Consider the following 27,245-nt stretch of genomic DNA (forward strand, 5'->3'; position numbering starts at 1 on the left):
GGCCCGGGATCGCCTACAGCCCCCGGAGAGCCCGCTGTGCGTCCTGAGGGAGGACACTGTGCCTCTCTGAGCTGCAGAATCCTGGGAGCACGAGATCTTGGGGGCCAAGACAAGGAGGTGGGGGGGATTTTGAGGGGGGGGGGAGAATGTCTCTCTACGGGGGGGGGCTGACTCAGCTTCCGGCCCCGCCTCCAGGGATGCACGTGACTACAGGTGGCGGCTCCAGGGTGGGCGGGGCGGCACTTAGTCACCGGCCGGCCGCGCCCTCCCTCCGGCTGCCGCCGCCAGCGCTCCCCGCTCGGGTCTAGTCACGGGCTCCGCACCGCGTCCGCACTCGTGGCCAGGTAAGGTAAGCGCGATCCGGCCGCGCCCCGCTGTTCCTGTCCCCGCGGGGGGCCGCCGCCAGCGGGGTTCCGGCCTCGGAGCCTCCGGGCTCCGGCCTCCTCCTGGGAGGCCTCGGGGATTGCTGGCGCGCCCCGGATCCGTCAGACCTTTCCGCTTCCCGGAAGCCCAGGACTACCGGGCGCTGCTGAGTCCCGCCGAGGGGGCCCAGTCGTGCAAACAAACTTGTGGGAAGTTCTTGCCCGGGGCCTTCGGGAAGCGTGGAATCTGAGAAGTGGGTTCCCGGTCCCTGGTAGGCACCGGGGTCCCCGCAGGTCGCTCGCCGGCCCCGCCTCCGGGACGCTGGCCCCGCCCACCGCCGCGCCGACCCCGCCCACCGCCCCCTACCCTCAGCCCGGACCCCGCCCACCTCCCCTGCGCGGCTCCGGGCCCCGCCCCGCGCCTGCCCTCTGACCTGCCCCGCGCCGCTCAGTTCTTTCCCGCAGGTTCGCGGAGCGTGGAGGAGCCGAGGCCGCCCGGAGGCTGTCGAGCGCGCGGCGCCCCGCCGGGGCCGGGGTAGGGAGGACTCGACCTCGCGGAGCGCGCGGCCCAGGGGCGCCATGGCCTTCTCCCAGGTGCAGTGCCTGGACGACAACCACGTGAACTGGCGCTCGAGCGAGGCCAAGCCCGAGTTCTTCTACAGCGAGGAGCAGCGCTTGGCGCTCGAGGCGCTCGTGGCCCGCGGCCGCGACGCCTTCTACCAGGTGCTCAAGCGGGAGAACATCCGCGACTTCCTCTCCGAGCTGGAGCTGCGCCGCATCCTGGAGACCATCGAGGTCTACGACCCCGGCTCCGAGAACCCCCGCGCCGCGGGCCGCCCCCAGGAGCCCCCGGACGACCACGGGGCGGCCGAGCACCCGGAGGGGACGGCCGTCCCCGAGCCCGAGCCGCCGCCCTCGCTCGAGTACTGGCCCCAGAGATCGGACCGCTCCATCCCGCAGCTGGACCTGGGCTGGCCCGACACCATCGCCTACCGCGGCGTGACCCGGGCCAGCGTCTACATGCAGCCCCCCATCGACGGGCAGGCCCACATCAAAGAGGTGGTCCGCAAGATGATCAGCCAGGCCCAGAAGGTGAGGGGAGGGGAGGGGCGGGGAGCGGACCCCCCCCCCCAGCAGGGGGACCCTGGACGGTGACACTGCTGGCTGCCACATGGGGTCCCCCCCCCGACGTGCATGGGGTCTCCTACATGCATGAGATCTGCGGGAGCCCCTCTGCTGCTTTCCTGGCTGTGAGGAGGAAACTTCACGGGGTTCCTCAGAGCCTGCAGAGGAATGGGGGTATCCTCCAGCAGATGACAGTGGCTGTCCCACATCAAAGAATCTTGATGCATGGGTGAAGGTGTTTCTGGTTGACCCAGGGATGCTACTACCCCTTAGGGTGCACTACCAGAGGGGAATGCCAGATTTTCCCTTAACCTTGCTCCCCATGGTTCTGATTCATGAGGGAGGGTCCCCCGGGTTCACATACTTCTCCATGAGCTTCTGGTGGACAGAAAGTTTGTTGGGGGCTGAGAAGATAAGTGTGGAGATTGAGCTGGCCTGAAGCCCTTAGACCTTAGGTCGTCTGATCTGCCTGTTTCCTAGCTATGCTGAGCGATGTCGAGTGAGGTGCTCCCCCTCTCTGAACTCTTTCGGGAGTCTTGCAGTGAGAACATGCAGTGGGAGTCTTGCATTCTCTGTCCAGGCCAGGATGTCTGGGTGGGGTGGTGGAATGGTGCTGTGGTCCTCAGCAGAGATTAGAAGGGTCCTCCCGCCTTGTCTGGACATATCTCTCTTTCCTTCCATGGTCATGGTGGTTACTGTCTCCTGACCTACTGACACACATTGGGAAGCAGTAGAGATACTAGGAGATGATTACATGTCCTGCTGTACTTGACTAGCCCAGGTTGAGGAAGGAGGGTGCGTCACTGGGTCTGCCCACCTCGCTGTCCTGTTTGAGTAGGGCCGCTACAGTCAGATACTGGCTTTAGGGAGCATCCCAGTGGCTGGGGTCTGGAGAGCTCTTGCCAAGAGACCAAAAGTGGGTCAGGAGCTGAGGAGCCTGGCTCAGGTTTCCAGGAAGGTGGTGTCCCTGCCCCTCAGGGGCGGGCAGCTTCGGGTTTCAGGCCTGTATAATGGGGTGGCAAGAGATGAAGTGTTTCTGGCTATAATGAAGTTGGATATCAGGTGCCTGGGAAAAGTGGGTCGGAGGGAAGGATTTTCATAGTTTTCTGGCTGAATAACTCCACACCTGCCCAGGGGTGGGAAGGAACTGACACCAGTGCTAATGGGGAGGGCACTGGGTGGTCACAGAACCCAGTGATCTGCAGATTCAATAACCCATCAGCTGACTCCATTTCCTTTCTTTTCTCGCTCGTGCTCTCTCCCTCCCTCCCTCCCTCTCTCTTTCTCTCTCTCTTTCTTTTTTTTTTTTTTGGTGTCTGTTGTAAGGCTTGAACTCAGGGCCTAGGCGTTGTCCCTGAGCTTTTGTGTTCAAGGCTAGGGTTCTATCACTTGAGTCACAGCTCCACTTCTGGCCTTTTGATGGTTAATTGGAGATAAGAGTCTCACTGACTTTACTGCCTGGGCTGGTTTTGAACTCTGATCCTTAGATCTTAGTCTCCTGAGTAGTTAGGATTACAGGCATGAGCCACCTGTGCCTGGCTCATCTCCATTTTTAGATTGGGGAAACAGGCCTAGGGTAAGGGCGCCCAGGACAAGAAGGAGGCAGGTGCCACTTTCCAGCTCTGTGTGGGAACAACCCAGAATCTAATCTCACTCAGACAGGATGACAGGTGGCCTAGCCAGTGATGGGGCCAGATAGGGGTGCCTGGGGCCAGGCTGGACACTCAGAGCCTCACTTCCAGCTGAGATCAGCTACTTCAGGCTGGCATGGAATGAGCCCTATACCTTCATTTGCATCCCACAAAAGCCCTGCAAGCTATTGGTGTCACCTGTCTAAGGTGACAGCCAGGGAGATAGTGATCTCAGGTGTGAGATGGGTCTGTGTGGTTCTGTGGTGACTTCTTGCAGCCCCCAATAGGCAGGCATTGACCTCTGCGTTGAACTCTGCTCTTGTACCCCTCAAGTCTGCCCCCCTTTTCAGAAAACAGGAAGTCCTCCAGAGCCTAGGAAAAGAGTCCTGAGGTGATGGAAACCACACTGTCATCTCAGACAGCGCCGAGGCTTGGGGACAGGGATTTGCTCAGGAGCACAGTGCTATCTTGCCTCTGCCCTTGTATGAATTCCTGCTCATGAGTCTCACTGGTGGCTCCCACTGGCAGGGGCAGGGCAGGAACAAGACAGTAGCAATAATAGCTACTGTGGATGGAGGGCTGGGTACTTTATAATCTCAGCTAGTGTTATCTGCCTCATTTCTCACATGTAGAAACTGAGGCCAGACTGGTTAGTCACTGCCCAAGATTACCTAGCTTGTTTTTGGGCAGTGGGTGGGGACCAGGCCCTTGTCACACATAAATTCTAGGACCTACCTATTGATCCCCCCTCCAGAGTAGGACAGAGTGACAGGACAGAATGGTGGTCAGGGCTTAGGAGGGGCTGTTGGTCAGGTGCCTTACAATCCTCCATCTCCCTTGCTGGCCCCTTCCCAGATTGCCAAGGGCAGGTCTGGGACGCTGTGGGGGTGCTGACGCTAGTGTGTGTGAGCGTGTGTGAGCGAGTGTGCTGAGTGCATGCGCTTTGCCCGCCTTCATCTTCTGCCTGTCCAGTAGCTCTTCCTGTGTTTATCTCTCCCCATGAGTCACATCTTGTCTCCTCATTCTATATGGATCAGGGGGACCCCAATCCCCTAGGTCTGGAGTGGGGTTTCACTATCTGCTCTGCATAGCTGCTCTCTGTCCTCCTTTCCATTGGGGACTGCTGGAGCTGAGTCAGGATGCCCAGCCTGTGGCTCATCTTCACCCTGCGCTGTCATCAGCCCAGCTGGCAGACCCCGGGGCAGGGAAGTGACACACTCATCCCACGCCAGCTCGGCCTGCCATTGGGGAGTGGCTGTGTTCCTGGCAGGCCCTCCCACTAGATCCCCCTTCCTACAAGTTGTAGACTGAGATGGAACTGGGGGAAGGGGGGCAACAGTATAGGAGCCAAGAGTACAGGCCTAGGCTCTACCTAGCTGTGGGACCCAGACAAAACCCAGCTCCTCCCCGGGTTCACTGTCCCTTCTGGAAAATGGCATCAAAGACGTTGAGGGAGTACATTTGGCCTTGACACCTACTGTCCTGGGATTCATGGACCTGTGGATCCTATCTATATGGCCCTGAGCCCTCAGGCCTGTGCTTTCTGAGCCAGCTTCTATGGCTCCATTTTCAGGTGGGGGATCGCCTGTCTGCCCTTGCCCCATCCTCCACCCTCACCCCCCCTCCCCCAGCCAGTGATTTATCTGGGGAAAAACCTGCTGGGGTTCAGCTGCATACCAGAGGCCTGTAGAATCACGCCTAGGAGGGCAGAGCTATAGCCTCCCAGGGGGTGAGGCTGGGCCGGGCTCAGCCAGGGTGAGAATAGGTGTCCTAGCAAGTATCTTCCAGCACACCCAGGGCCCACCCTGTGATGTGGGACGGAGCTCCTGGCCAGACCCTTCCCTGGCCCTGACACCCCGGGGAAGGCCCAGGGGCCAAGATGAACCACATTTTTATCATGGAGGCTACAGGGAGGGCCAGGTACCTGGGTGAGCTCCACTGGAACCCAGATCGCTGGTTTTCTTTTGGGAATGGAGACCCAGGGAAGTTGTTTTTCTTTTTCCCAAGGCCACAGAGCAGGACGGAAATCAAGCCCAGGTTTCATGATGCCTGATTGACCCCCACATCCTGTCAGAGCCCTGCCTTCGCCTACTCAAGTCCTGGCCCACAGCTTGGCTCCAGGAGAATAAAAACAGCTTAATGAGGCATTTATTAAATGCCAGCTATATGTCAGGTGCTGAGCCGGCACTTTACCTACTCTGTGTAATCCTTGCTCTGATTCTATAAAGCAGAGTTGCCTTCTTTGTCTCAAAGGACAATGAGAGAAACCAAGCCTTAGTGGGGCTCAGAGAGGGTGGGTAACTGGCCCAAGGTGACAGAGCCTGGAACAACTTGGAGGAGCATGGCCTAGAAGTCAGGGGTGAATATTCAGAGCAGCCGCACTTAGCTCATGGGCTGTTCTTTCTGAGTTCTGACCCCTGACAGGCACAGCAAACCCCACTCCTGACCCCTCCTGACTCTGGACAGGAGGTGAGTGTTCAGGGTCCTGGAACCCCAAATCCAGGACACCTGGGTTTCTCGTTCAAAGCCACACAGCAGGAAGGAGATGAGACTGTGAACACTGGGTCAGGCAGCACAAGCCTGCCCCTGTGCTCCCATCAACCATGTCCCCCACACTTAACATAGTGGTCCCTAAGGTTATGTTGCCTAGTGATGTGTGCGCACTCCATGCTGGCCTCACGCTGACATTGAACAGCGCATTCCTCATGATAGATCCCTTCATTAAGCTGCACACGACTGGACCAGGATAAACCTTTACACCTCGAGGGGCCCCAAGGTGGAGGTGGCCCAGCTCCCTTGCCAGTGGGCAGGGGAGCGGCCTCCTGCTTGCCCTGGCAGCTCTTGACCAGGGCCCTGCCTGCTTGGGTGAGGAAGCTTCTGTTACCATAATCCCAGGTGTTGGCCCCGTCTGCTCCCGAGCCTCCTTCCCCACATCTTAACTGAGAGTTACAGAGAGTGAGAGCGGCCCTGCAGGAAGGAGCTCTTCATGGCTGCAGCACCACCCTGCTTGTGTCATGGATGAGGAAACTGAGGCTCTGAGCGGGCCAGAGCCTGCCAGAGGTCACACAAGGGCTGTGGTGTGGCTGGGCTGGGACTAGCTCCATGGAACCACCCTGAAGATGAGGCGCCTCACCTCTCTGCCCACAGAGGTGGGCTCTTGCTTAGCCACCCTGACTGCATAGCTCTGGGCTCAGTTCTCCATCTGTAGACTGGTTACTAGTTTAGAAGAAGCGGTAGATTTGAGTACTGAGGCTCTGAGGGTACCCACCGGACCCTGGGCTGGACGGGCTGCCTCAGCCTCCTTTCCTGGTGTCGGGCTAGGATGCCTGCTGATCCCAGTGCAGTTCCAGGACCCCACAGAAGCCCTTCAGATCTATATTTGTGTGGTTTCCCAGTGTGATTCTCACTGTCTCCCAGGGTGCTCTGGGTAGATCCACCCCTGCCCCCCACCCCCTCAGTCTGGGACTGAGGTTTCATGTGGCCCCCAGGAAGAAAGAAGGCACTTGAGCTGGGCGCCGATGGCTCACGCCTGTAATTCTAACTACCAAGGAGGCTAAGATCTGAGGATTGCAGTTCAAAGCCAGCCCAGGCAGGAAAGTCCATGAGACTCTTATCTCTACAGAAAACAGGAAGTGGCACTGTGGTTCAAGGGGTAGAGCGCCAGCCTTGAGCTGAAGAGCTGAGGGACAGCGCCCAGGCCCAGAGTTCAGGCCCCATGAGCAACAACAACAACAGAGACAGAAGAGGGCACTTGGTCTCTGGCCTCTTCTGCAGGGCACAGCTCAGTCCCCATCTCTGCATTTCTGTGCCTGGGAAGAAGGCCTGTTTCTGGGGGCCGTGGAAGTACAAGGTCTTGGGCAGCACCCCCACACCCTAGACTTGCTTACCTGCCTGCCCAGACTCCAGGTCCCAAGGCTGTGGGTGTGACCAGCTTACTGACTAGGAGCCTGTGCAGCCATTTGGCACTCAGGAGGCCTTGCTTCCTTTAATTGGCCTTAATGAGGCTTTCTTCCTAATAGGCAGGGCTGCTGTGAGCAGCTAGCTGTCAGACAGGGAGGGGCCTGGGAGCCATCCGGTCCACTGTGCACTTTAGCCAGAGAAACTTAGGCTCAAGCAACCTGCCGAATGCAGGACAGACAGACAGAGACACACACTCACACTCACACACACACACTGAGCCTGAGCATTGGTTGTCCTCTCTGTGTGACAAGCCTGAGATAGGATCGGAAACTGGTTTAGACAGTGCCAGGAGCACATGGGGACCACCACCCAGGGATCCTAGCAGGCCAGTGTGGAGGGAGGGAAGAGAAGGGTCATCTCAGTGGGGAAACACATCTGTCCATCTTGGCCCTGATGCTGATGGACAGTGACAGGCAGGGGAGTGCTGTTCTCTGACCCATTTCCATAGCCCTGGTAAGGGAGTGAGCCCCCCAAACCTCCATGTGGAACCAGCTGAAGTCCTGGAGCTCCTCCACAACGGGTGGTGGTAACTGCAGAGCCTAAGTATTCCACTGGCCATAGACCTCTAGGTGGAGGGCTTGCTGGTCTAGTCATCTGTAGCTGCACTGATTTCAGAGGTCCGCTTGCAGGTGTCTCGATATGAGTGGTTTGTTTTCCTTCTGGCTGCTTGTAAGATTACTGATTCTAAGTGGTTTGATTATGACATGCTATAGTTTAATTTTCTTCCTGTCTCTCCTGCTTGGAAGACACTGAATCTGTGCATTCAGTTTTCATTAAACGTAGAACTTGGTCATTATTGCTTCAAGAAGATTTTCTATATCTTCATTCCCAGTCCCTGTTGCCTTCTGACTCCAACTTCATATGTGTTAGACCCCAGTGCGCTGATGGCCCAACTATGTTTCTTCAGTCTCTTTCTGTGTGCCATTGTGGGGATACTTCCTGTCCGTACCTTCAAGTTCACTAATCTTTTCTTTCTTAGGATTGAATCTGCTATTGGTCTACCTAGCATATTTTTTCGTTCCTTGAGGTTCAGTTTGTGTGTGTGTGTGTGTGTGTGTGTGTGTTTGTAAAATACTGGGATTTGAACTCAGGGCCTCATGCATGCTAGATACTCTATTACTTGAACCACATAGCCAAGCTTTTTTGATTTAGTTATTTGTCCAATAGAGTCTCATGTTTTTTTATTTGGGACCTTAGATCATTATCCTTCTACTTAGGCCTCTTGCAATAGCTAGGGTTATAGGTGTGTACCTCCATGCCCAGCTTACTCTTTGAGATAGTGTCTTGCTAGCTTTTTGCCTGATCTGGCTTCAAACTGTGATACTTCTATCTACCTATGCCTCTCAAGAGGCTGGGATTACAAGTGTGTTTGGTTTTAAATAAAACATTTAACTTTTTACATCTTTGTCAATTCTATCATCTCTATTAGCTTTGGGTCATTCTGATTGATTAAAACTATTTTTTCTTCTCATTTCTTTGTGTGTCTGGTGATTTTCAATTGAACAGATTCAGTTATTATTGGGTACTGGTGTTTATTCCTTTATTATTCTTTTTTCTTTTTCTTTTTTGCTTTATGCTTATATTAGGGTTGAACTCAGAGCTTGGGTACTATCGTTTAGCTTTTTTTTCCCCCAAGGTTAGTGCTGTACTACTTGAGTCATAGTTCCACTTTGTCTTTTTTAAGGTAAGTTCGAGATAACAGTCACATAGATTTCCCTGCCCAGGTTGGCTTCAAATCGTAATCCTCAATCTCAGTCTCTCAAGTAGCTAGATTCAAGGTGTGAGCCTTCTTTAACTATTTTAGAGCCTTGTTCTGGGATGCAGTCTTGGAAACGTTTCCCCCTTTTGGTGCGAGGTCCTACAAAAGACCTCATGCATGCCAGGCAAGTACTCTACCGCTGTACCTATACCTCCTGCCGTAACGTAACCCTTTTCACTCTTTCTCTTAAGCCTTACTAGGCAGGACCAGAGCAGACTCGGGTCAGAATGGGTACATTGTGGACCACAGGCCAAATCAAACCTGCCACCAGCTTTTAAATGATGGCACAAACACACATACTATCTGTGGCTACTTACTTGTTATAATGGCATATCTGAATAGTTGAGACAGTTACCATATGAAGTAGCAAAGCCAGGTATATTTACTTTCCATTCCTCTTTAGAGGTTTGCCTGAGCCTGGCCTAGGGCTCATTTGCCCACTGCTTAGACAGTATCCTTTGAGGACTGCCCCCAGGCCGTGTGTGTGCAGAGGCGGCTGCTCTGGCTGGGGCAAAATGAAGTATTTCTGGTTCTGTGTGTGTGCTGGCGGTTGCTCCAGCTTCTCCTCTCTGGTGGCTTTCTCCCAGCCTCCATTGCTTCCTTTTCTGTATGTGCTGTTTAGTTGTCAGCTGGTGACATAAAGCGGACTGTCCTCAGGTCTCTGGAGTGAGCTCTGTGTCCCTCTGCCTCATCATTACCCTGTCCTACAAATTTCACTTGTCACTGAGTGAACCTGGTCTCTTCTTCTGGGGATCGTGCTGCAGCCTGGAGGCAGTTGGTGCTTCCACTTTGTGGCGTACCTTTTGCCCTTGGTGTGTGTGTGTGTGAGAGAGAGAGAGAGAGAGAGAAAGACAGAGAGAGAGAGAGAGAGAGAGAGAAACACAGTGCAAAACGCACACAGAGAACAGAGAGAGACAGAGAAACAGAGAGAGACAGATACAGAGATGGAGCTTGAACTCAGGGCATGGACACTATCCCTGAGCTTTTCTGTGCATGGCTAGAATTATACTACTTTGAGCCACAGCTCCACTTTGGTTGTATGTGGTTAATTGGAGATAAGAGTCTCATAGGGGCTGGGAAGGTGGCTCAGTGGTAGAGCGCTTGCCTTGCATGCATGAGGCCCTGGGTTCGATTCCTCAGCACCACATAAGCAAAAAGAAAAAAGCTGGAAGTGGTGCTGTGGCTCAAGTGGTAGATTGCTAGCCTTGAGCTGAAGAGCTGAGGGACAGTGCCCAGGTCCAGAGTTCAGGCCCCATGACCGGGCCAAAAAAAAAAAAAAAGAGTCTCATAGTCTTTCCTGCATGGGCTGGCTTTGAACCAAGATCCTCCCATCTCAGCTTCCTGAGTAGCTTGGGTTACAGGTGTGAGCCACCAGTGGCTAGCCCTGTGGTCACAACCTTTAAACCAATCTGCAACACTTTCCAGTTCCTCTGAGCAGCTCTGGATGTCGGGCGCTGCCCTCTTTAGCCTCCAGATGGCCAGAAGGAAAGCAGAGGCAGGAGGTGATCACTCCTGGCCTGTTCACACACAGGGTGGTGGGGGTCCAGTGCAGCAGGGCTTAATTAGCAGGGTAAGGAGCAGGGTGACTACAGCTACCCTTTGCTGGCCCCATGCCAGTTCCCCGCATTCATTCGCCTCATCCTCCAACAGCCTCCGGTGTGTGGAGATTGTCATTATCCACAAAAGGAAGGTGAGGTGCCTGCTTGATATGCAGCCTCCATCCCCGCCACACCTCCCCTGGTGGAGAACATGACTTGTTTGTAGCCATGCACCCTGTGGAGGCCACTTCAGGACTACAGGGAGGACTGGGGTGTGTCTCTCCACTACTGGCTCCTTGAGTACCTGCAGGGGGCTTCATTGTCTTTATACTGGAGATCCCTCCTAGCCCCATCTCAGGATCCAGGCCTGGAGGGACTTGTTGCTTTGGCATCACAAATGATAACATGCTTCATTAAGCCAGATGGGCCAGAGCAGTGGTCTGTGGGCAGTACTTGAGTTGGGTTTCAAAGGGTGGATAGGAGTTGTCTAGATAGAGGCACAATTAGCAAGCACCTGCCAGGAGGCAACTAGTATAGAGAACTGGTGGTTTGAGGCAGTATGTTTTTTGGGGATGGGGGGAGGCTGCTGCAGAAGCTGGGCTTGTGCACCAGTAGTTTCCTAGCAGTGTTTACACCCGCTGCCTGTCTTACATGCTCCTCCTCCCCAGCACTTCCTGGGAGGTCTGTTCACCCACTGTGTCAGTTAGGGTGTTTTTGTTCCACTGAGTGGAACACAGGCAAGTCTAGAAACAGTTGTGGGTGCTCGTGTCCACACCTGGCCAGCAGAAGTGTGTGGGATGCTGGGGGGTGTGGTGAGCTGCTCTGGCTGGCCCAGACAAGCCTGGCTAGACCCTGGAGGCACAACACAGCCAGCATAGGCCTTAGACATCTTGTCTACCAATCCACTTCACAGATGTAGAAACTGAGGCCTAGAGAGGGAATACAGCCCACTCAGGCCTGTGGCATGGGAGGGTCCTGGTGCTGTCTTCTGTGGGTGATGGAGCTAGGAGAACATAGAGAAGCTGGGCCCACAGCCCCCTTTGGCAGATGAGGAAACCAAGGGCCCAGGAAGGATGTGGCTTTGCCAGGCCTTGTTGCTGCAGTCCCTCATGGACCAAACTGCTTTGTCTCACCTTCACTTGATGGAAACTTCCTGAGCCCCACCCCCCTGGCCAGGCAGGCCCTGTGCTGGGCTCTGCCCCTTGATGAGCTCATTGTTGCCAGTGAGCTGGGTTGTCCAAGGCAGGTGAGGAGGCCAGGGGGTGAAGCTGCCTGTCAGTTTCCTCATCTGCAAAATGGGAGGAGGAACCGCTGCTGGCAGGCTGTGGGAACATCCCACAAGGTGACCTCTGCCAAGAACACCAGTCGGGCAGCTCAAAGCCAGGACTAGCTCCATCTTGCAAGCATGTGGTATGGGTGATGGGGTACAGGGTCTGGGTTCCAGCCCCCTAAAGGAATTCTCCCTGCTTTCCTGCAAAAGCTGCCAGGGCATGACAGGCCTCGAGGCCCTCCACAGAACCTTAGTGGCCTAGATGTGGACAGACCAGGTTGTGGCGGCCACTGAGGGGTACCAGTTCCTACCCCCACCCAGTGTCACCTCCAAGGCCAGGAGCACCAGCCAGCCCCTCCCACCTCAACATCACCTCTGAGTTGGGGAGCACCAGGCACACCCAACATCATCTCAGAGTCCTGGAACACCAGACAGCTTCTCCTACCCTAGCATTATTTTAGAGTCGGGGAACACCAGGCAGCACCCCATGTTACCTCAGAGTCAGGAGCACCAGGCAGCTCCCCACATCAGCATCAGCTCAGAGTTGTGGGAGCCAACATTTAGATCCTAGAACCTTTCTAGGATCCCCCTTGGGGAGCAGGCATCAGCCAGGTCCTGGATCAGGTCCCCTGCCTGGCTGAGGACAGCAACCCTCCAGGGGACAGGAACTGCCAGAGCAGGTCCTCAGTCCAAGCCTAGGGCACAAGGCCTGGTAGCAGCCATGATGGATTTGAGGTTGGGGAGGAGCTGGGGTGCAAGCCTTAGGACAGAAGGGTGCTGTTGGTTGAGCCTCATCTGGCTCCTTTGCAGGGTGACACATGAGGCTGTTTGCCTGGGAGTGGCCTCTCTGAGGGACTGTGGATCTGAAGAGGGTTGGGTGCTGTGGGACCGCGGGCCGGAGGGCCCTGCTGCCGCCACAGCCATCCACCCCACTCAGGTGTAGTGCGCTGCAAGGTTACCAGGCCTCCACGGTATGCCTTGGTCTCCCTGTCTCACTTTCTCCCCATGCAGTTTGCCCTTGGCTTAAACTCCAACCAGGATGGGGTGCTCACTCTCGAGAGCTGCCTAGCGTCAGGATGCTTGGAGATTATGGGGGGAACACTTCCTTATCCCACACCATCTTCCCTTTTGCCGTGCCCTGCCAACCCAGCCCCACATCCACTCTGCACCCCATGTCCCCAAACAGCCCCTCAGAGGCTCAAAGACAGCGAACGACACCATTCCTCTCCCTGAGTATACACAAAGTCCTGTTGGGCCCTGCACCTCTACTCAGGGTGGACCAATACCTGCCAGGCCCCAAAGACACATCCAAGGCACAGGGTTGGAAACCAGGTCTAGCCATGCTAGACCTTACCCCTACTTGGTGCAGGACCTCCAGCAAGCCTCAGGTGTGTGCTGGGATCTCACCACCATGGTGTTTGCAAGAGGATGGGGTAGAGGCTGAGAAGACTTAATGCAAACAGTTGTATATCAGGTGGGTGATGGGGAGAGGGCAGCGCATGAGCATCCCCTCTTCAAAACCCTCCTCCAGCTTGGAGTCTTTCTATAAGCATTGCTCTACCTGAGTGTGCTCGCTGAGAGATGAAGCCTGTAGTACTGATGAGAAGACAGCCCAGAGAGATTAAGGGTTTTGCTCAGGACTACACAGCAAGTCTGTGGCAGGTCAAGCCTCGTGTTTTTCATTACAGGAGTTTGGTTCTTGGTGCCAGATGAGCAGCAGGCATCAGCAGGGGCCTAGGGCTTGGGAGGAGCCCAGATGGGCCTGCAGGGGCCAGCCTGGTGAGCTCACTGTGGGTGCGCAAACTTGTATCCAGCACACTTCAGGCAGCCTCTTGTCACCCCATGAGTGCAGATCCCAGAGGAGGGCCCTGCCAGGCATCGCAGCAGGGTGTGGCGGTGAGCTCTGCTCTCTGGCCTGGGTAGGTTCCAGCCTGGCTGTCCTTAGCTCGCTGCGTGGCCTGGGGCTGGTCTCTGCCAGGTTCCTATTCACAGTCCCAGGGGCACAGGGACCATTTGTGAAGGGCAGGAGTGGCAGCTTGGAGTGCTGGGGTTGGATCAGCAGTGCCAGGTGACTGTGATGGGCACCGGCTTTGTACGTCCTGGAGCCAGGCCTCACCCCAACCCTGTGTCGAGCCAGGGAAGCTGGGGCCAGTGATGGGCTGGGCCAGCCTACAGTCAATTAATGTACTTAGACCTCTAGGGCTGCATCCAGAGCCAGGTCCTGGTGAGGGGGGGAGCTCACCCGTGTGTGGTGGGGACAGGAGATGTCAGCACATACATATTAGAATATGCTCTATCCACACTAGACAGCAAAGGAGGCCTGCCTAATTATTCTGCAGCCCAGGGGCCCAGGAGGCCCTGGTCAGTGGCCATGCCAGCTCCTACCCTTCTTGATGCGGAGACAAATGAGGTCTGTCTCAGCATTGCCAGATAGGGCAGTGCATAGCCAAAGCTGGCTCAGGAATGCGGTCTAGGAGTGGGACAGCAGGGTCCCTGGCCTGAGCCCCTGGCTGGGCCCTCCTCTGTGAGCCCAATGCACACAAGGAAGAAGCTGGTGATAGGCTAGGACACTGCATGCAGAAGGTCATCAGACAGACCTTGGGGGACAGTCTTCCCAGGCTGCCTGGAGTACCTTCCCTCCCCTGTGGTGCATGCCTTTTGTCCAATGCTGGCCTGAGGACAGCAGCCCCAGAGAGGCCCCAGGCCTGAGTTGCTGGGGGCCAGGCCAATGTACTGGGATGCCCCGAGAGATGTGACTGGGAGAGTTGCTGTTCTCTCTGCTGCTATGGCTGATGGCCTGGTTGCTTTCTGCTCTTAGGTGATAGCTGTGGTCATGGATATGTTCACCGACGTGGACATCTTCAAGGACCTGCTCGATGCCGGCTTCAAGAGAAAAGTAGCTGTGTACATCATTGTGGACGAGAGCAACGTCAAGTACTTCCTGCATATGTGTGAGCGGGCTCAAATGCACCTCGGGCACCTCAAGGTGAGCTGACTCCCTGCCTGCTGGGGTGGCCAGAGGGCAGAGATCACGTAGTCCATCAACAAACACTCTGAATACATGCTTGTTGTGCACAGATCCCTGTACTAGATACACAAGAGTTCAGTGATCCTTGAGCATCCTGCCAAGTGGTCACATAGCTTGAATGCCCTGAGGAACAGGATACGCACCACCTCATAGGCAGATAAGATAAATGCTGTGGAGTGCTTCCGACCAGGTGCAGGAGCTGGAGCCAGGTACTATGTCACATGTTATTTCAAAGCACCCATGCCACGCAGGTGACCTGGTTGCGTGCATATCTCTGGTGGCAGGTGTATGTTCACCACTCTTCAGGTAGCTCATGCCCATCAGGAAGTCTTTCTTGGGTTAGATGTACACCTCTCCCTTTTTTTTTTTGTCAGTAGTGGGGCTTGAACTCTGGGCCTGGGTGCTGTCCCTGAGCTCTTCAGCTCAAGGCGAGTGTTCTACCACTTGAGCCACAGCACCACTTCCAGTTTTCTGGTGGTTAACTGGAGCTAAGAGTCTCATGGACTTTCCTGCCTGGGTTGGCTTTGAACCGTGATCCTCAGATCTCATCCTCTTGAGTAGCTAGGATTACAGGCATGGAGCCACCAGAAAGCATCTGGGGCACGTCTCTTCTTATGATGTCCACCTGATGGGTCAAGAATCTGGCTCAGACCAAGGTCAGAGTTGAAGTGGCCTTGAAATCCACGAGCAGTAGGATCGAGCTAGAGAGAAGGCAGCTTGTGGACTCAGGGTGGCCTGGGTTCTCAGCACTGCTTTTCTGTGTGTCCTTCAGCTTGTCACCTCCCCACTCTGGGCTCTAGGATCTCATTGGTCTCCCAGAGGAGCACATGAGTTGGTGTGGCTGGGTTCTTCCACCCAGACACACTGGCACTTGCCACTGCCTTGCCTGGGGTGGAGGAGACCCTCTTCCCACCCAGCCCTTGCTTGGCACCTGTTGTATGCAGAACTTGCCTGAAAACAGCCATATGCATAGGCAGCTAATGCTTCAGTAGAGCAGTCCATGGGTTGGCTTATTTAGTCCTCCTTACAACTCAGGTGCGATGGGGTTGTCATTCCTTTTGGGGGAAGTAGAGGTACGACTCAGGTATCACTACCTGTAAAGTAGCACGAGCCTCTGCCAGGTCTAAGTTCCCAGGCCTGCAGGTCCCAGGAGGGGGTGGGGGGTGGGCATGGACGGACGCTGGGCTGGTTAATGAGGCCTGGGCTCCATGCCTGTAATTTGTCTGCATTTGTTAACACCCCACCCCCTGCCAAGTCCTTTCAAGTGGGTATGAGTTCTCTGCTGTAGTGCCTCTAATTTCCGAGACATTTATTTTCATGTGGTCTCTCTGGAGAGTTGACCCCAGCCTACCTGCCACCAGGTAATTAGCACCTGGAATTGGCCCTGGTAGCAGATGGCTCATGCTGGATAGACACAGTGTAGAAAGTAATGTTTTCAATGTGACTTCCCTGAGAGCAGCAGCAGGGTGCCTGGCATGCCCCACCGCCTGTGTACCTACCTGCCCTGTGCCCAGTGTGCTTTATGTGTCTCAGCACACTTGTTCCCCAGGGTGGGATGCAGAGGAAGGGCTTATGCTGTCCTAACCTAGGGCTCCCACAGAGGCCACAGTCCCTACTAGGTACCCACTGCCCCTTCTCAGCAGAGCAACCCTGCCCCCTCCCTCCCTGGCCGGTTTTTTTGAATCTCCAGGAAGTGGGAGGTGGGTAGGGTACCGTTAGGTCCTCACCAGGCTCCCTGCCCATGGCTTCAGGGGAGCACCCAAGCCAGAGAGGCATGTGGCTACCCGGAGTGGGCTCCCATGACACACGGGGAGACTGAGGGAGGTCGTGACTTGCCTGAAAGATTGTGCTAAGTTGAGGAGTGAACCTAACAGCCAGTAGTGAGACATGCGCTCCAGTGGGAACAGCAGAGACCCCTGGACTGCACAACATCCCACTACTGTCTGTATGGGCTCTGTGACTCCCTGTGGGACTTGGGCATGTGGATGCCCTGTCCCTGGCCCCCCAGGGCCTCATGGCCAGAACCATGGCTCATAGGGCTGCTTGTGGATGAAATGAAAGAACAGTGGTTGATAGAGCTCTCTGTGTGCCAAGCACGGTTCTGCTGCAGCTAACCATCGGTTGTAAACCCCAGGCCTGGGGTGAGGGTAGGGCTGGGGCCTGGTTGTGAGGCCTCCCCCGGCCCCCAGCCCTTCAGCTGGCCCGTGACCATCAGGGTAGAGAAGGGCCTATGGGCCATGGCCCAGCCTGTCCCACTTGGCTGCCTCCCTCTCTGGGAAGTTGATGTGCCCAGGAACCACACACGTGCCTGGGAAAGTGTGACACAGGCTTCTTCATTCTCACCTCTGTGCTGCCCCCCTCCATGGCCCTGGGAAGGTAGCCAGAGGCTCCTGTGGGCATAGCCCGGCCAGGTGTCACCCCATGGAGGGCCTACCTGCCTGCTTGCCTACCTGGCTGTCCTCCCTGCCCGCCGGCTGGCTGGGCCTGGGCCTGTCTGGAGAGTACTTCCTATGCAGTAATCCGAGCCTGCTCTCCACCCAGCCCTGCAGTGACCTGCTCCCGGATCCCCCGGCCCAGGGTACAGCCTGTACCTTGTAGGGTCACATCTGTGACTGCAGGGATGACAGGTGCCAGTGTGAAGAGACAACAAGAGCCAGGCCTGAGCCTGACTGCCAGTGCATGGCAACCTTGGTAGTCACTAGCTTTCTGAGCGTCTCTCCATTGCTTGTCTGAAAATGTGTCCACCATCAGGGCCATCTGCAGAGCAGAGGAGACATGAGGGGGGCACTTGGGACTGAGCTCCTTCCTGTCCTGTCCTGTGTAGTGATGGTCTGGGCCCCTCTGGACAGGCCCTGGGTCTAGTCTGCATGCCAAATGGCTTCTGTTTGCCTCTGAGCTGTGGTCTGGCTGTTTCCCCCCCTCCCCTCCTTCCCTAGCTCTGGTTCTACGCTAACATCTTCTAGAAATTGTACTGCTAATGATCAAGCCTATGCCACACATTGTGCCCAGCCGCTGTTCCAACGTAGGCTCTCAGCTGCCCTAGCCTGCCTGTCCAGGTGCCCTGATACCTGCAGGCTGGAGTAAGGGGTGAACCCTGTATTACAAATGAGGAGCCGTCCTTGGAAAGAACACCCAGTTCTTCTGCCCCATTCCCTCCTCTCCCAGGATCACAGGACTCAGCCAATAAGTAGGATACATTTGGGGGTAATCTGGTGCTGAGGGGTATCGCAGACCAGTGGGAGCTGGGTCGAGGACTGAAGCTCATGGCTCCCCCAAAACAGGAACTGTGGGAGATGAACTTGTGCAGCCATTCTGGGCCTGTGCAGCCAAACTGAAAAAAACTAGCAATCACCTGGGCCGGTTGTTCACATTTCTAATGAACAAAAAAAAGCAGCCAGCCTCCTTGGGGAAGGCTCAGGTAAGGATGCATGGCTCAGCAGCTGCCATGCCCTGACTCTCCTGGCTGGCTCTCCTAGGCTGTGAGGCGGACGGTAAGGCTGAGGTATAGCTGACTAGGCCCTAGCTGGGGACACAGGAAAGTGTGGGAGGAGGACTGGGCCCAGCTCCTTCTCCTCCCTGAACAGGTTGTGGCCTGCTTTCTCTGAGTGAAGCCTGGGTCTCTGATGGATCCGGGGTATTGGACAGGCACTTATATCCCTGGGTGATGTCCAGAAATGTCTGTATGTAGTAGGGTGGGGAGGCACTAAGGTTTGAACTTAAGGCCTTGCACTTGCTAGGCGGGTGGCCTACCCCTTTTGTTTTAGTTATTTTTCAGATAGAGTCTCATGCTTTTGCATGGTGTGGCCTGAGACTGAGGATCCTCCTACGTTCATCTCCCCAGTAGCTGGCCACCACACCCAGCCAGAGAAATATTTAATTGTCATGAATCTGAGCAGGAGTGTTATCTAGTAGGTAGACGCAAGGATGTTGTCATCCATCCTACAGTGCCCCGCCACAGCGCCCTAGCCCACAGCGTCAGTCCTGCACAGCCTGACTCCAGGGAAAAGCTAGGAGGCGCAGACTAGGGCTTGGAGCTGGGCTGGGTCAGGCCTGTCCCATCTGGCCCCTGGTCACATGAAGGTGGTGCACAAAGGACTTCCTGTCCTAGGATGACAACTGTATGAATATTGACAACACACACTTTATAGAGTGGAACAGGCCCTTCAGAACAGAGCCCAGGCCAGTAGTACAGGAATACAGGCTCTCTATTCCCTGAGTTCCACACGCCTAGCCTGGCCTCACCATTCCTAGCTCAGGCCTGGTTGGGATGCATCTTTGGACCTCCCACTAGTCTCCAGCTTAGAAGAGGCCAGACAGCTGAACACCATCCACTGTCCCTGAATCTGGGCTGCTCCTGGACTACTGAGAAACCATGGGCAAGTCACTTCCTTCCCTGAGCCCACCCAGCCCTCACCAAGTATGGCTGACGGTTCTGGCTCCCCTTAGGGGTCCAGACCTGGGTAGTTTTCTATTGTTAAAGTTTTTGAGATATTGGGGTTTTGAACTCAGAGCCCCACGCTTGCTAGGCAGGTACTCTACTGCTAAGTCATGTCTCCAGCCCTTTTTTTGCACTGGTTATTTTTGAGATTGGGCTTGCTTCTTTCCCAGATGTGATCTATCTATTTTAGGCTTCCCATCATATTGCCTCCCCATTTCCATGAGATGCCTCAGCTGGCCTTGAACTATAGATCCTCAAACCACCTGCAAAGCAGCTAGGATTACAGATGTGAGCCCCCACACCTGGCTCACTCATCTTGAGTTTTTTTAAGTCCTCATCAGGACATACTGTGCCGTCACAATGCCACCTACAGTTCATAGGTCTCCACTGGGATCACTCCTGTACTAAACTAAGCAGCCTGGAGCCCAGGTGGGTGGACTTGTTTCACAGGTGAGAAACAGAGGCATGGAGAAGCATGGATGGTGTCCCTTGGCTTCAGTGGAGTCACACAGTCTTATGAGTATAGTGGCTCTGAGGCCTAAGGGTGCTGTGGTTCACCCCAGTGCTGGTGCCCCTCATCCTTGCCCTTTGGAGGCCACGGAGGGTCCAGGGACTTTCCCAGTGCGCCCACTTGAGCCAGCCCAGTGTCCCTCCACCCTTCTGCCCATCCTCTGCCGGGACGTCCCCAGGTCCTGAGACAATGCAGCTTTGTAGGATTCTCCACCTTGTCTCACACGAGCCTAGACATCTGAGACATTACCTCATCCAGGCCAGGCCTGTGGGGCGGGTCCACTCAGGAACAGGCCAGGGACAGCCCAGGAGGCAGAGCGTGGGGGCTGGGTGCAAGCCCCCACCTGCTGCTGAGCCCCAGTGTTAGATGAGCCTTCAGGTTCAGGGCCAAGCCCCAGAGTACAGACAGGAAAACTTCAGTCCAGAGAGCCCAGGGACTTGCTTGGAGTTCCACAGCAGGTTGGTAGCAGTCAAGGGCTTCCTCACATGGCATCTGAATCATGCTGAGATATAAGTGGTCATTTTCTGGGCATTTGGTCAGAACAAGATTTGGGGTGGATAGGAGGCAGTGTAGAGACTGGTAGATGAGAAGGGTCACATGACCCCAGCACATAGGCATGCACCAGGAGACCACAGGAGACTGCTGAAGAGCTGGGCTGTGGTTGGGCACATGCAACAGGAGAAGGCTTCTAAGATCTTTTGCTGACCTCTGATCCTCAGCAAGCATGCTCCATGTTAGGTACAAAGTCACAAGTGTTAATTGTCCTGGGCCAGGGCCAGCTTCCTGCTGAGCTGGCTGTGTGCAGACTGGAGTTTTCGGGGCGGGCCGGAGAGCTAGCCCTGGGAACAAGGCTTATCTGCCTTCTGGGCTGGGCCTAACAACAAGGCGATTGTTTATTCCACACTTTGGTGGGTGGCTGGGTGGGCATCTCATGGGTACCCACCCTGAGGCCACCCTCTGCAGCCTCTGTGGATGCTGCCCTGGGTTTGCCCCAGCCAGAGGGGCAGAGGGGCAGGCAGATGGCAACCTTTCTCCACGTGCAGCTTCCTCATTCATTTTATGACTCCTCCCTGTGGGCCCCGCCACGTCAGAGGTGGTCCAGCTGCGCAGATCGACCCTATACTCTGCCCTGGGTGTCTCAAGCTCCTGCTGCCCTGGGGATGCCCTGGCCTTGAGCAGGTGCAGGGTCTTTCATCAGCTTTCTTCAACTCCTGCTCCTCCTGACAGGTTTTTGTACCCCTCCTCCCACCCTCACTGTGTCAGCCATCCTTTCCTGGGAGCCTCCTTGATTACTCCTCCATGGTCCTGGGTATTTCCTGGTGGTGTTTATATATCTGCCTCCTCCTTTGTCTCCACCCTACGGATCCTGGGCATTGTCTTTTCTGTGTCTGCCACAGGGGGCCTCAGTGGGGGTTAGTGAGCAAGTGAGCATGTGGGAGTTAATGAACCAGATGGGTTAAGTCACTAAGTCACGGCAAGGTCCGACAAAGAATGTGTCGCTATTGAGGCCTGAGCTGACTGCTCAGGATGCTCCTGGGACTTCCTGTCCCTAGGGCTATGTTCAAACTGAAATTCCTGACCAATCACAGGCCTATGGAATCGGAGGCACGCTCATCACACAGGCCTCGCCTCCTTCATGCTGTGGACACTTGGAGCCAGTACCCACACCATCGTGGCCCAGACCCCTTCATCAGTGCCATTTCCTCCTATGCTCTCCTCACAGGTTCCTGAGACCCCAGGCACTCAGCCCCTTTCTCCAGGCCTGTGAGGCCTCTTCCATGTCCCTGTTCCTCCCGGTTTTTTCCCTAAGTCCTAGCCCCAACCCCATGCATTTACTTGCTGTGGAGTCTAACCCTGCCTCCCCATTCCCAACACAGAATCTCAGAGTACGCAGCAGTGGGGGAACTGAATTCTTCACGAGGTCGGCCACCAAGTTCAAGGGCGCCTTGGCCCAAAAATTCATGTTCGTGGATGGAGACCGAGCAGTATGTGGCTCCTACAGGTGATTCTCCATGGGGCTTAAGGAAGAGGTGCCTCTGTCTCCCAGCTGCTTTCTGCTCTTTATCTGATAGGTGATAATGTAGTTATTTCAGATGACTAGTCTGCAGACTGCTGGGGCAAGTGCCGGGGGGAGGGAGGCTGGGTCCCCTACTGTCTATCTCTGAGGGTAAAGGGGGGGGAGGGGTTTTTATCTTAGCAGACTGTCATTCTCAGCCCATCATGACACTGGCTGAGGTGGGGTGGGGCCAGGTCAGGCTGTACCTCTTCAAGCCCAGTCTGAACACTTGTCTTCAAGGATAGCTTTAGCTCTGCAAATCTCATCATACCCAGCCCCTCAGGACAGGGCAGCTGCTCGTAGTCATTACAGGGCCAATGGCAGCAAAGACTTCAGTGATGGTACCTTACGCTGGGCAATGCCTGGTGCCAAAGGCTGCTGTCACAGAGGGATGTCACTGGGCTTCTCCAAGCCAGGAACAGCCTGAGGGAGTACAGTGCTCTGGTGGGTTTGGGCTCCCAGACTCTGGTGTGACTGCACAGCTCAGCCATCCTCTGCTTATCACTCTGCTAAACCTCCATCTCAGGGCCCTATTGGTATAGTCTGAGAGAACACTAGCCAGGGTGCATGGTGGACCCTGTTGCAGCAGGGACTGGGAGGACTCTAAAGCAGGGGACTTAGGCCCAATGAGGCAGCAGATGCTGTGTGCCTGACTCATGCTGCCCCTGTCTCTATGTTACAGCTTCACATGGTCGGCCGCGAGGACAGACAGGAATGTAATCTCTGTGCTGTCCGGTCAGGTGGTAGAGATGTTTGACCGGCAGTTCCAAGAGCTATATCTCATGTCACAGGGCGTCAGCCTCAAGGACATCCCCATGGAGAAAGAGCCAGAGCCGGAGCCCATTGTGCTGCCCTCTGTGGTGCCCCTGGCACCCACGGTCACTGTGGCCAAGAAGCTTGTCAACCCCAAGTATGCGCTGGTCAAGGCTAAGAGTGTTGACGAGATTGCTAAGACTTCCTCTGAGAATCAGGATGTCAAGAGACCCCCTGGGCTGCGGGGGCCCGCGCTGGCTGAACGGCCGGGGGACCTTCCTGAGCTGCTACCGCCTGTCCACCCAGGACTGCTCAACCTGGAGAGGGCAAACATGTTTGAGTACTTGCCCACGTGGGTGGAGCCGGACCCAGAGCCTGGCAGTGACATCTTGGGCTACATCAACATCATCGACCCCAACATCTGGAACCCACAGCCCAATCAGATGAATCGCATCAAGATCCGCGACACATCCCATGCCAGTACCCAGCACCAGCTGTGGAAGCAGAGCCAGGAGAGCCGTCCATCCCCAGACCCTCTCTCTCCCCCTGAGCCTAGGGACACCCAGGATGGGATCCTAGCTGAAAATGGTCTCTTCCATGGGGATCCTGAGCCTCAAACCCCAGTACCTAAGCCCCGGACAGTCCCTGTAGCAGACATACTTGCCCAGGTTGGCACTGGTGTTCGCTGGACCCCAGAAACCCCAGAAGAGAAGATGACCCCAAATGGAACAGACATGCTGCCCAAGACGGTGGGCCCAGGCCACGTCCCACTTGAGCAGCAGCTGTCTGTGACCCAGGATGGCCCTGACAGCCTGGAGGCAAGGCTCCCCAATGGTCTGGATGAAGAAGAGGAGGAAGATGATGATGATTATGTGACCCTCAGTGACCAGGACAGCCTCTCAGGCAGCTCTGGCCAAGGCCCGGGTCCCCGGCGACCTTCCATTGCCTCTTCCATGTCAGATGAGTACTTTGAGGTGAGAGAGCGGACCACCCCTCTCCGGAGGCGCCATTCAGAGCAGATGGCCAATGGGCCAGGCCAGCCACCCCGCCGACAGCTGAGTGCCCCCCATATAACCCGAGGAACCTTTGGTGGCCCTCTGGGTGGCTCCCTGTGGGGCCAAGCCCAGGGGAAAGAAGAGATGGCCGCACCAAGGAGGACGCAGGCCCAGCGTGCTGTGCACCGGGAGGCTCAGGTGGGTCACAAGAGCCCCGCCCCCAACCACAGCCACAGAGCCAGAGTTGCTATCCCTGGACCATCATGTCCCCAGCTCTGATGACTCCTTTTGTTACAGATGGAGTGGCTGATGAACAGTAGGGTGAGATGACCCAGAGCCATGTGGGTGGCCAACCATTCCCTTCCTGAGGACTTTTGGTCCCCGAGTCCTGACAAAGCAATCAAAAAGAAGTAGGAGTTTCCACTCCCATAGGCCCCAAATGTCCTATACAGAACCTTGAAACTTACTGGGGTAGCACAGACCCTCGTTTGCAGACAAGAAAACAGTGGGTGCACAGAGGTGTTCCTTTACACCTTTGTGGTTTCCCAGCTGAAAGCAGTCCTTATTCAGAACTTGTACCAAGCCACTTTTGTGTCCCTCCCTCTGTGGCCATAGTGACAGCTTCCTCTTCCCTTCTATGCCACAAGCAGTTTCCAACTCTTCCTAGTGACCTTCACAGGACAAGGCCTCAGAAGCCTGGGTGCCCTGAAGCCTGCCTCAGCCATAGAGCCTGTCCTACCTGGGAAGAGTACACGGCTGATCATGCCAGGCATGATCATCAGGCCCATGGGAAGCATCTTGAGGTAGCTGGCAAGGATGGAGCCTGCCTTGGCGTGGTTCAGGTCCCGAGCAGACAGTGACCGCTGCACAATGACCTGCAGGCCAGGTGAGAGAGGGAGTAAGTCCCAGACCTGGGGGACGCCTGTGTCAGGATCACTCCTGATAGGCCTGAGGGAGTGGTCCCATTGGCCCCAGGCTGCCCCAGGTGACCAATCAGAGGCATCCCACCAGGAGAGTTCTGTCCAGTTGACCAAATACATTTGTTCCTGATCCCAGTCTCTCCATCCATAACAGAGAAGATGTAGGTCTCCTGGCATTTGCCATATCTCCAAGATATCAGAGATACTTCTGTCCTGGCCCCTCACTAGAGTGATGGCACATACAGGCATGTATCGGGAGCTGTGTGTTTCATGGGGAGAGGCTGGGCGCTCTAAGACCTAGATTGGGGAAGCTCACTCAGCAGGGAGGGTCTCTAGAAGCTGCCTGGGGGCCCCACCTCCCCTGGGAGCTTTAGGGAAATCCTGATGGTCTCAGTTTCCAGCTGTGCAGAGTGGGGAGTGGAGGGAACCATAATTAGGACTGATGATATCTGAGATGTCCCCCTGCTCTCATGTTTTGAATCTCCTTTAAAAAAAAAATAGTGGAGGTCCAGGGTATAGCCCAGTGGTAGAGTATTGCCAGCATGTGTACAAGGTTGCTCCACTCCCACTGTGTTCTATCCCTAGTACCACTGGAAAGAAACAAAAGCCCTGGGGCCTCAGGAGTCACGGAAGAGAAAAGGCCCTCAAACCCTCAATGTCCGTCTTCTTCCATGGATGGACGTTTATCTCTGTTATTCATCCCATGTTCATGGCAGCTGGTGCTGGGACATGTGTCACCCTCGGTGGAGAGGCTAAGGCTCAAAGGACCCGAGACATGAGGCTCACCATCCTTCTCCCCTTGGTGCCAGCAAGCCATTTCCCTGTGGGCCTCTTGCCAAAACAGCAACCTGTTTTCCCTGCTGAGCCCAGTGTTTTACCACCTGAACTACTGTCTGTATATAGGCTCCTGCCCAAGGAGTAAGTGAGGCTGCTGGGGCAGGTGGCCAACTCTGTGCCTGGCTCCCCAGCCTTTTGTAAAAAGATGTCAGATCCCTTTCTCAGTGGATCTGAGGCTTCCCTTAAAGTGTGGCCACAGCCAGCCATGGCTCATCATGAAAGATGGTCATGGCTGTGGCTGAGGCCAATGCTGACTGACAGAGGAAGCTACTCAGCCTCACGCTGCCCATCCGTGGGGGGACAGAGAGCTTGGAGCCTCCCCAGCTGGCAGGGTCCCAGGAGACATTCCTATCTGTGCACACTTACTCTCAGACAGGGGTGATGAGGCCTGGGCTCTGCTTCCTGGACTCTGCTCCATTTCCTATTGGCTTTGTTTCATATTACAAAATTTTTACCTGCTTTGTGGATGAGCCCGCAGAGTGAAAATCAAAAGCCCCTGTCATACCAGCACACAGAAATAGAGTGCCCAGGTGTCCTGAAAGCACCCAGGGAACCTTGAGCAGAACCAGCTAAGGTTGCTGGGGAGGAGGCCTGAGAGGCTGGGCTGAGACCCTGCTATGAACATATCTGGTATCTGACCACCCTGTCTCCCTGGGTGACCTCTGTGGGCCCATCTTATCTGTACAGCAAGGCCAGTGCAGCCCTGCCCCAGAGGCCAGCATGAGGGCTCAGTCACATGGCCTTCATGGGACATGCTCCACCCAGAGGCGCCTGACTAGGCCATGCCATGTGGTAGGAAACAAGAATTGGCTGGGGTGTAGGGGTCAGCCCTGCAGGAATGTCCATACCCCTAAGGATCTCAGGGGTCTGGGAATCACAGAGGTGAAAGGGGCCCTGCTTGAGAGCAACACAAAACAGATGGGGAGACTAAGGCCTGGCCTCCCAGAACCTCTGATACCAGCCTAGGTTATTTTTCTGCTTTTAGAACCAGGAAGGGTCTTCTGGTAGATGGTAACAGAGCCCTTGCTGTTGGGAAACCCAGAACCGTCACGCTTGTCTTATGGGCGCATTCAGCCTGTCCCAGCCTTGGTGTTTGCCTGTGAACCTAGCTAGCCCTGCCTGACTCTCTGGGAGGTGTGTGTACAAGATCATACTTATTTTCCAGTGGTGGCTGTGGCCTGCTTGCCCCTACAGTGGGCTGGGGCTAGGGTCACAGATGTTGATTGGAACTGCCTCACACGGCCTTCTAGCCACTCGAGGCTCCCTAGGACACCACAGCATTGCAGAGGGAGAGCAGCTTGTCTGAGATCACATCAATGACTGAAGATGGGAGAGGAGACACATTACCAGTCACCCCATCACCAGAAACTCAACACATGGCTCCAGTACCATTTTGGGTCTTTCTCCAACTACATCCACCCTGTTTATGGATATAGGGAGTTGGGGCCTGGCAGCAAGGAAGGGAGGCAGGAACTTCCCTTACAACCACAGATGGCAGAATCAATCCCAAACAGGAGGAAATGGAAGCACAATATGGTTAAACCCACTGGTGAGTGGCAGAGCCAGGAGTCAAACCTGGGTCTGGCTGGCTCTGTGGCCCTGGGGAGACTCTCATTCTGCTTTTTCTCTCCTAGGACCAGCAGTTCCATCATCATGGGGGCCCTGCCTTGAGGACCTCAGGGGCCCACCAGTACCACCGTGCTGCTGATGGTACCCACACCTCTTCCAGGAAAGCAAGCCCGGCCACGACAGGCCCTCACCACTGGCAAACCAAGGGTAGCTCAACACCCCGTGTGCTACCAGATCTTGGGAGCCCAAGGCCCACTCGAAACACCCACATCCTGGCTGACGGCAGGGCCACCGAGGAGCATCGGAGTCCCTTTGGAATCCCGTACTCCAAACTGTCTCAATCAAAGCATCTAAAGGCTAGGACCGTCAGCAGCCAGTGGGCCCCATCTGATTCTAAGCGGAGGTCCCAGGTCCCCCGGGACCACAAGGACCCCTAGCAGCCTGGTCTGAGCCAGACCCACAAAGCCCCCCATCCTGGAGGGCAGAGTGGCAC

General features: G+C 55.6%; 2 protein-coding genes across 4 annotated transcripts in view; one reads left to right on the plus strand and one right to left on the minus strand.

Annotated features, from left to right (window-relative positions):
* Slc5a10 (solute carrier family 5 member 10) overlaps positions 1-27,245 on the minus strand; it is a 54,876-nt gene that overhangs the window by 13,162 nt on the left and 14,469 nt on the right. For all 3 annotated transcript variants that reach the window (XM_042672933.1, XM_042672924.1, XM_042672943.1), the window contains one exon: positions 24,166-24,301. In XM_042672933.1, the coding sequence (XP_042528867.1) occupies positions 24,166-24,301 (136 nt within the window). The remainder of the gene's footprint in view (positions 1-24,165; positions 24,302-27,245) is intronic.
* On the plus strand, positions 861-27,244 carry Fam83g (family with sequence similarity 83 member G). Its single transcript, XM_042672911.1, has 5 exons — positions 861-1,454; positions 14,464-14,631; positions 21,500-21,624; positions 22,361-23,624; positions 26,818-27,244. The coding sequence occupies exons 1-5, from the start codon at positions 942-944 to the stop codon at positions 27,187-27,189; spliced, it is 2,442 nt and encodes an 813-aa protein (XP_042528845.1). The 5' UTR covers positions 861-941; the 3' UTR covers positions 27,190-27,244.

This window comes from Dipodomys spectabilis, unplaced genomic scaffold (assembly GCF_019054845.1).
Source record: "Dipodomys spectabilis isolate Male_0828 unplaced genomic scaffold, ASM1905484v1 ptg000018l, whole genome shotgun sequence".
NCBI classification, from domain to species: Eukaryota; Metazoa; Chordata; class Mammalia; order Rodentia; family Heteromyidae; genus Dipodomys; species Dipodomys spectabilis.

Bases quoted from the DNA above. Each gene is read 5' to 3' on its own strand.
- Fam83g (XM_042672911.1), top strand. From the start codon at position 942: ATGGCCTTCTCCCAGGTGCAGTGCCTGGACGACAACCACGTGAACTGG. The intron at 14,632-21,499 runs GTGAGCTGACTC...TTCCCAACACAG, and splicing joins TGCACCTCGGGCACCTCAAG to AATCTCAGAGTACGCAGCAG. The intron at 21,625-22,360 runs GTGATTCTCCAT...TCTATGTTACAG, and splicing joins GCAGTATGTGGCTCCTACAG to CTTCACATGGTCGGCCGCGA.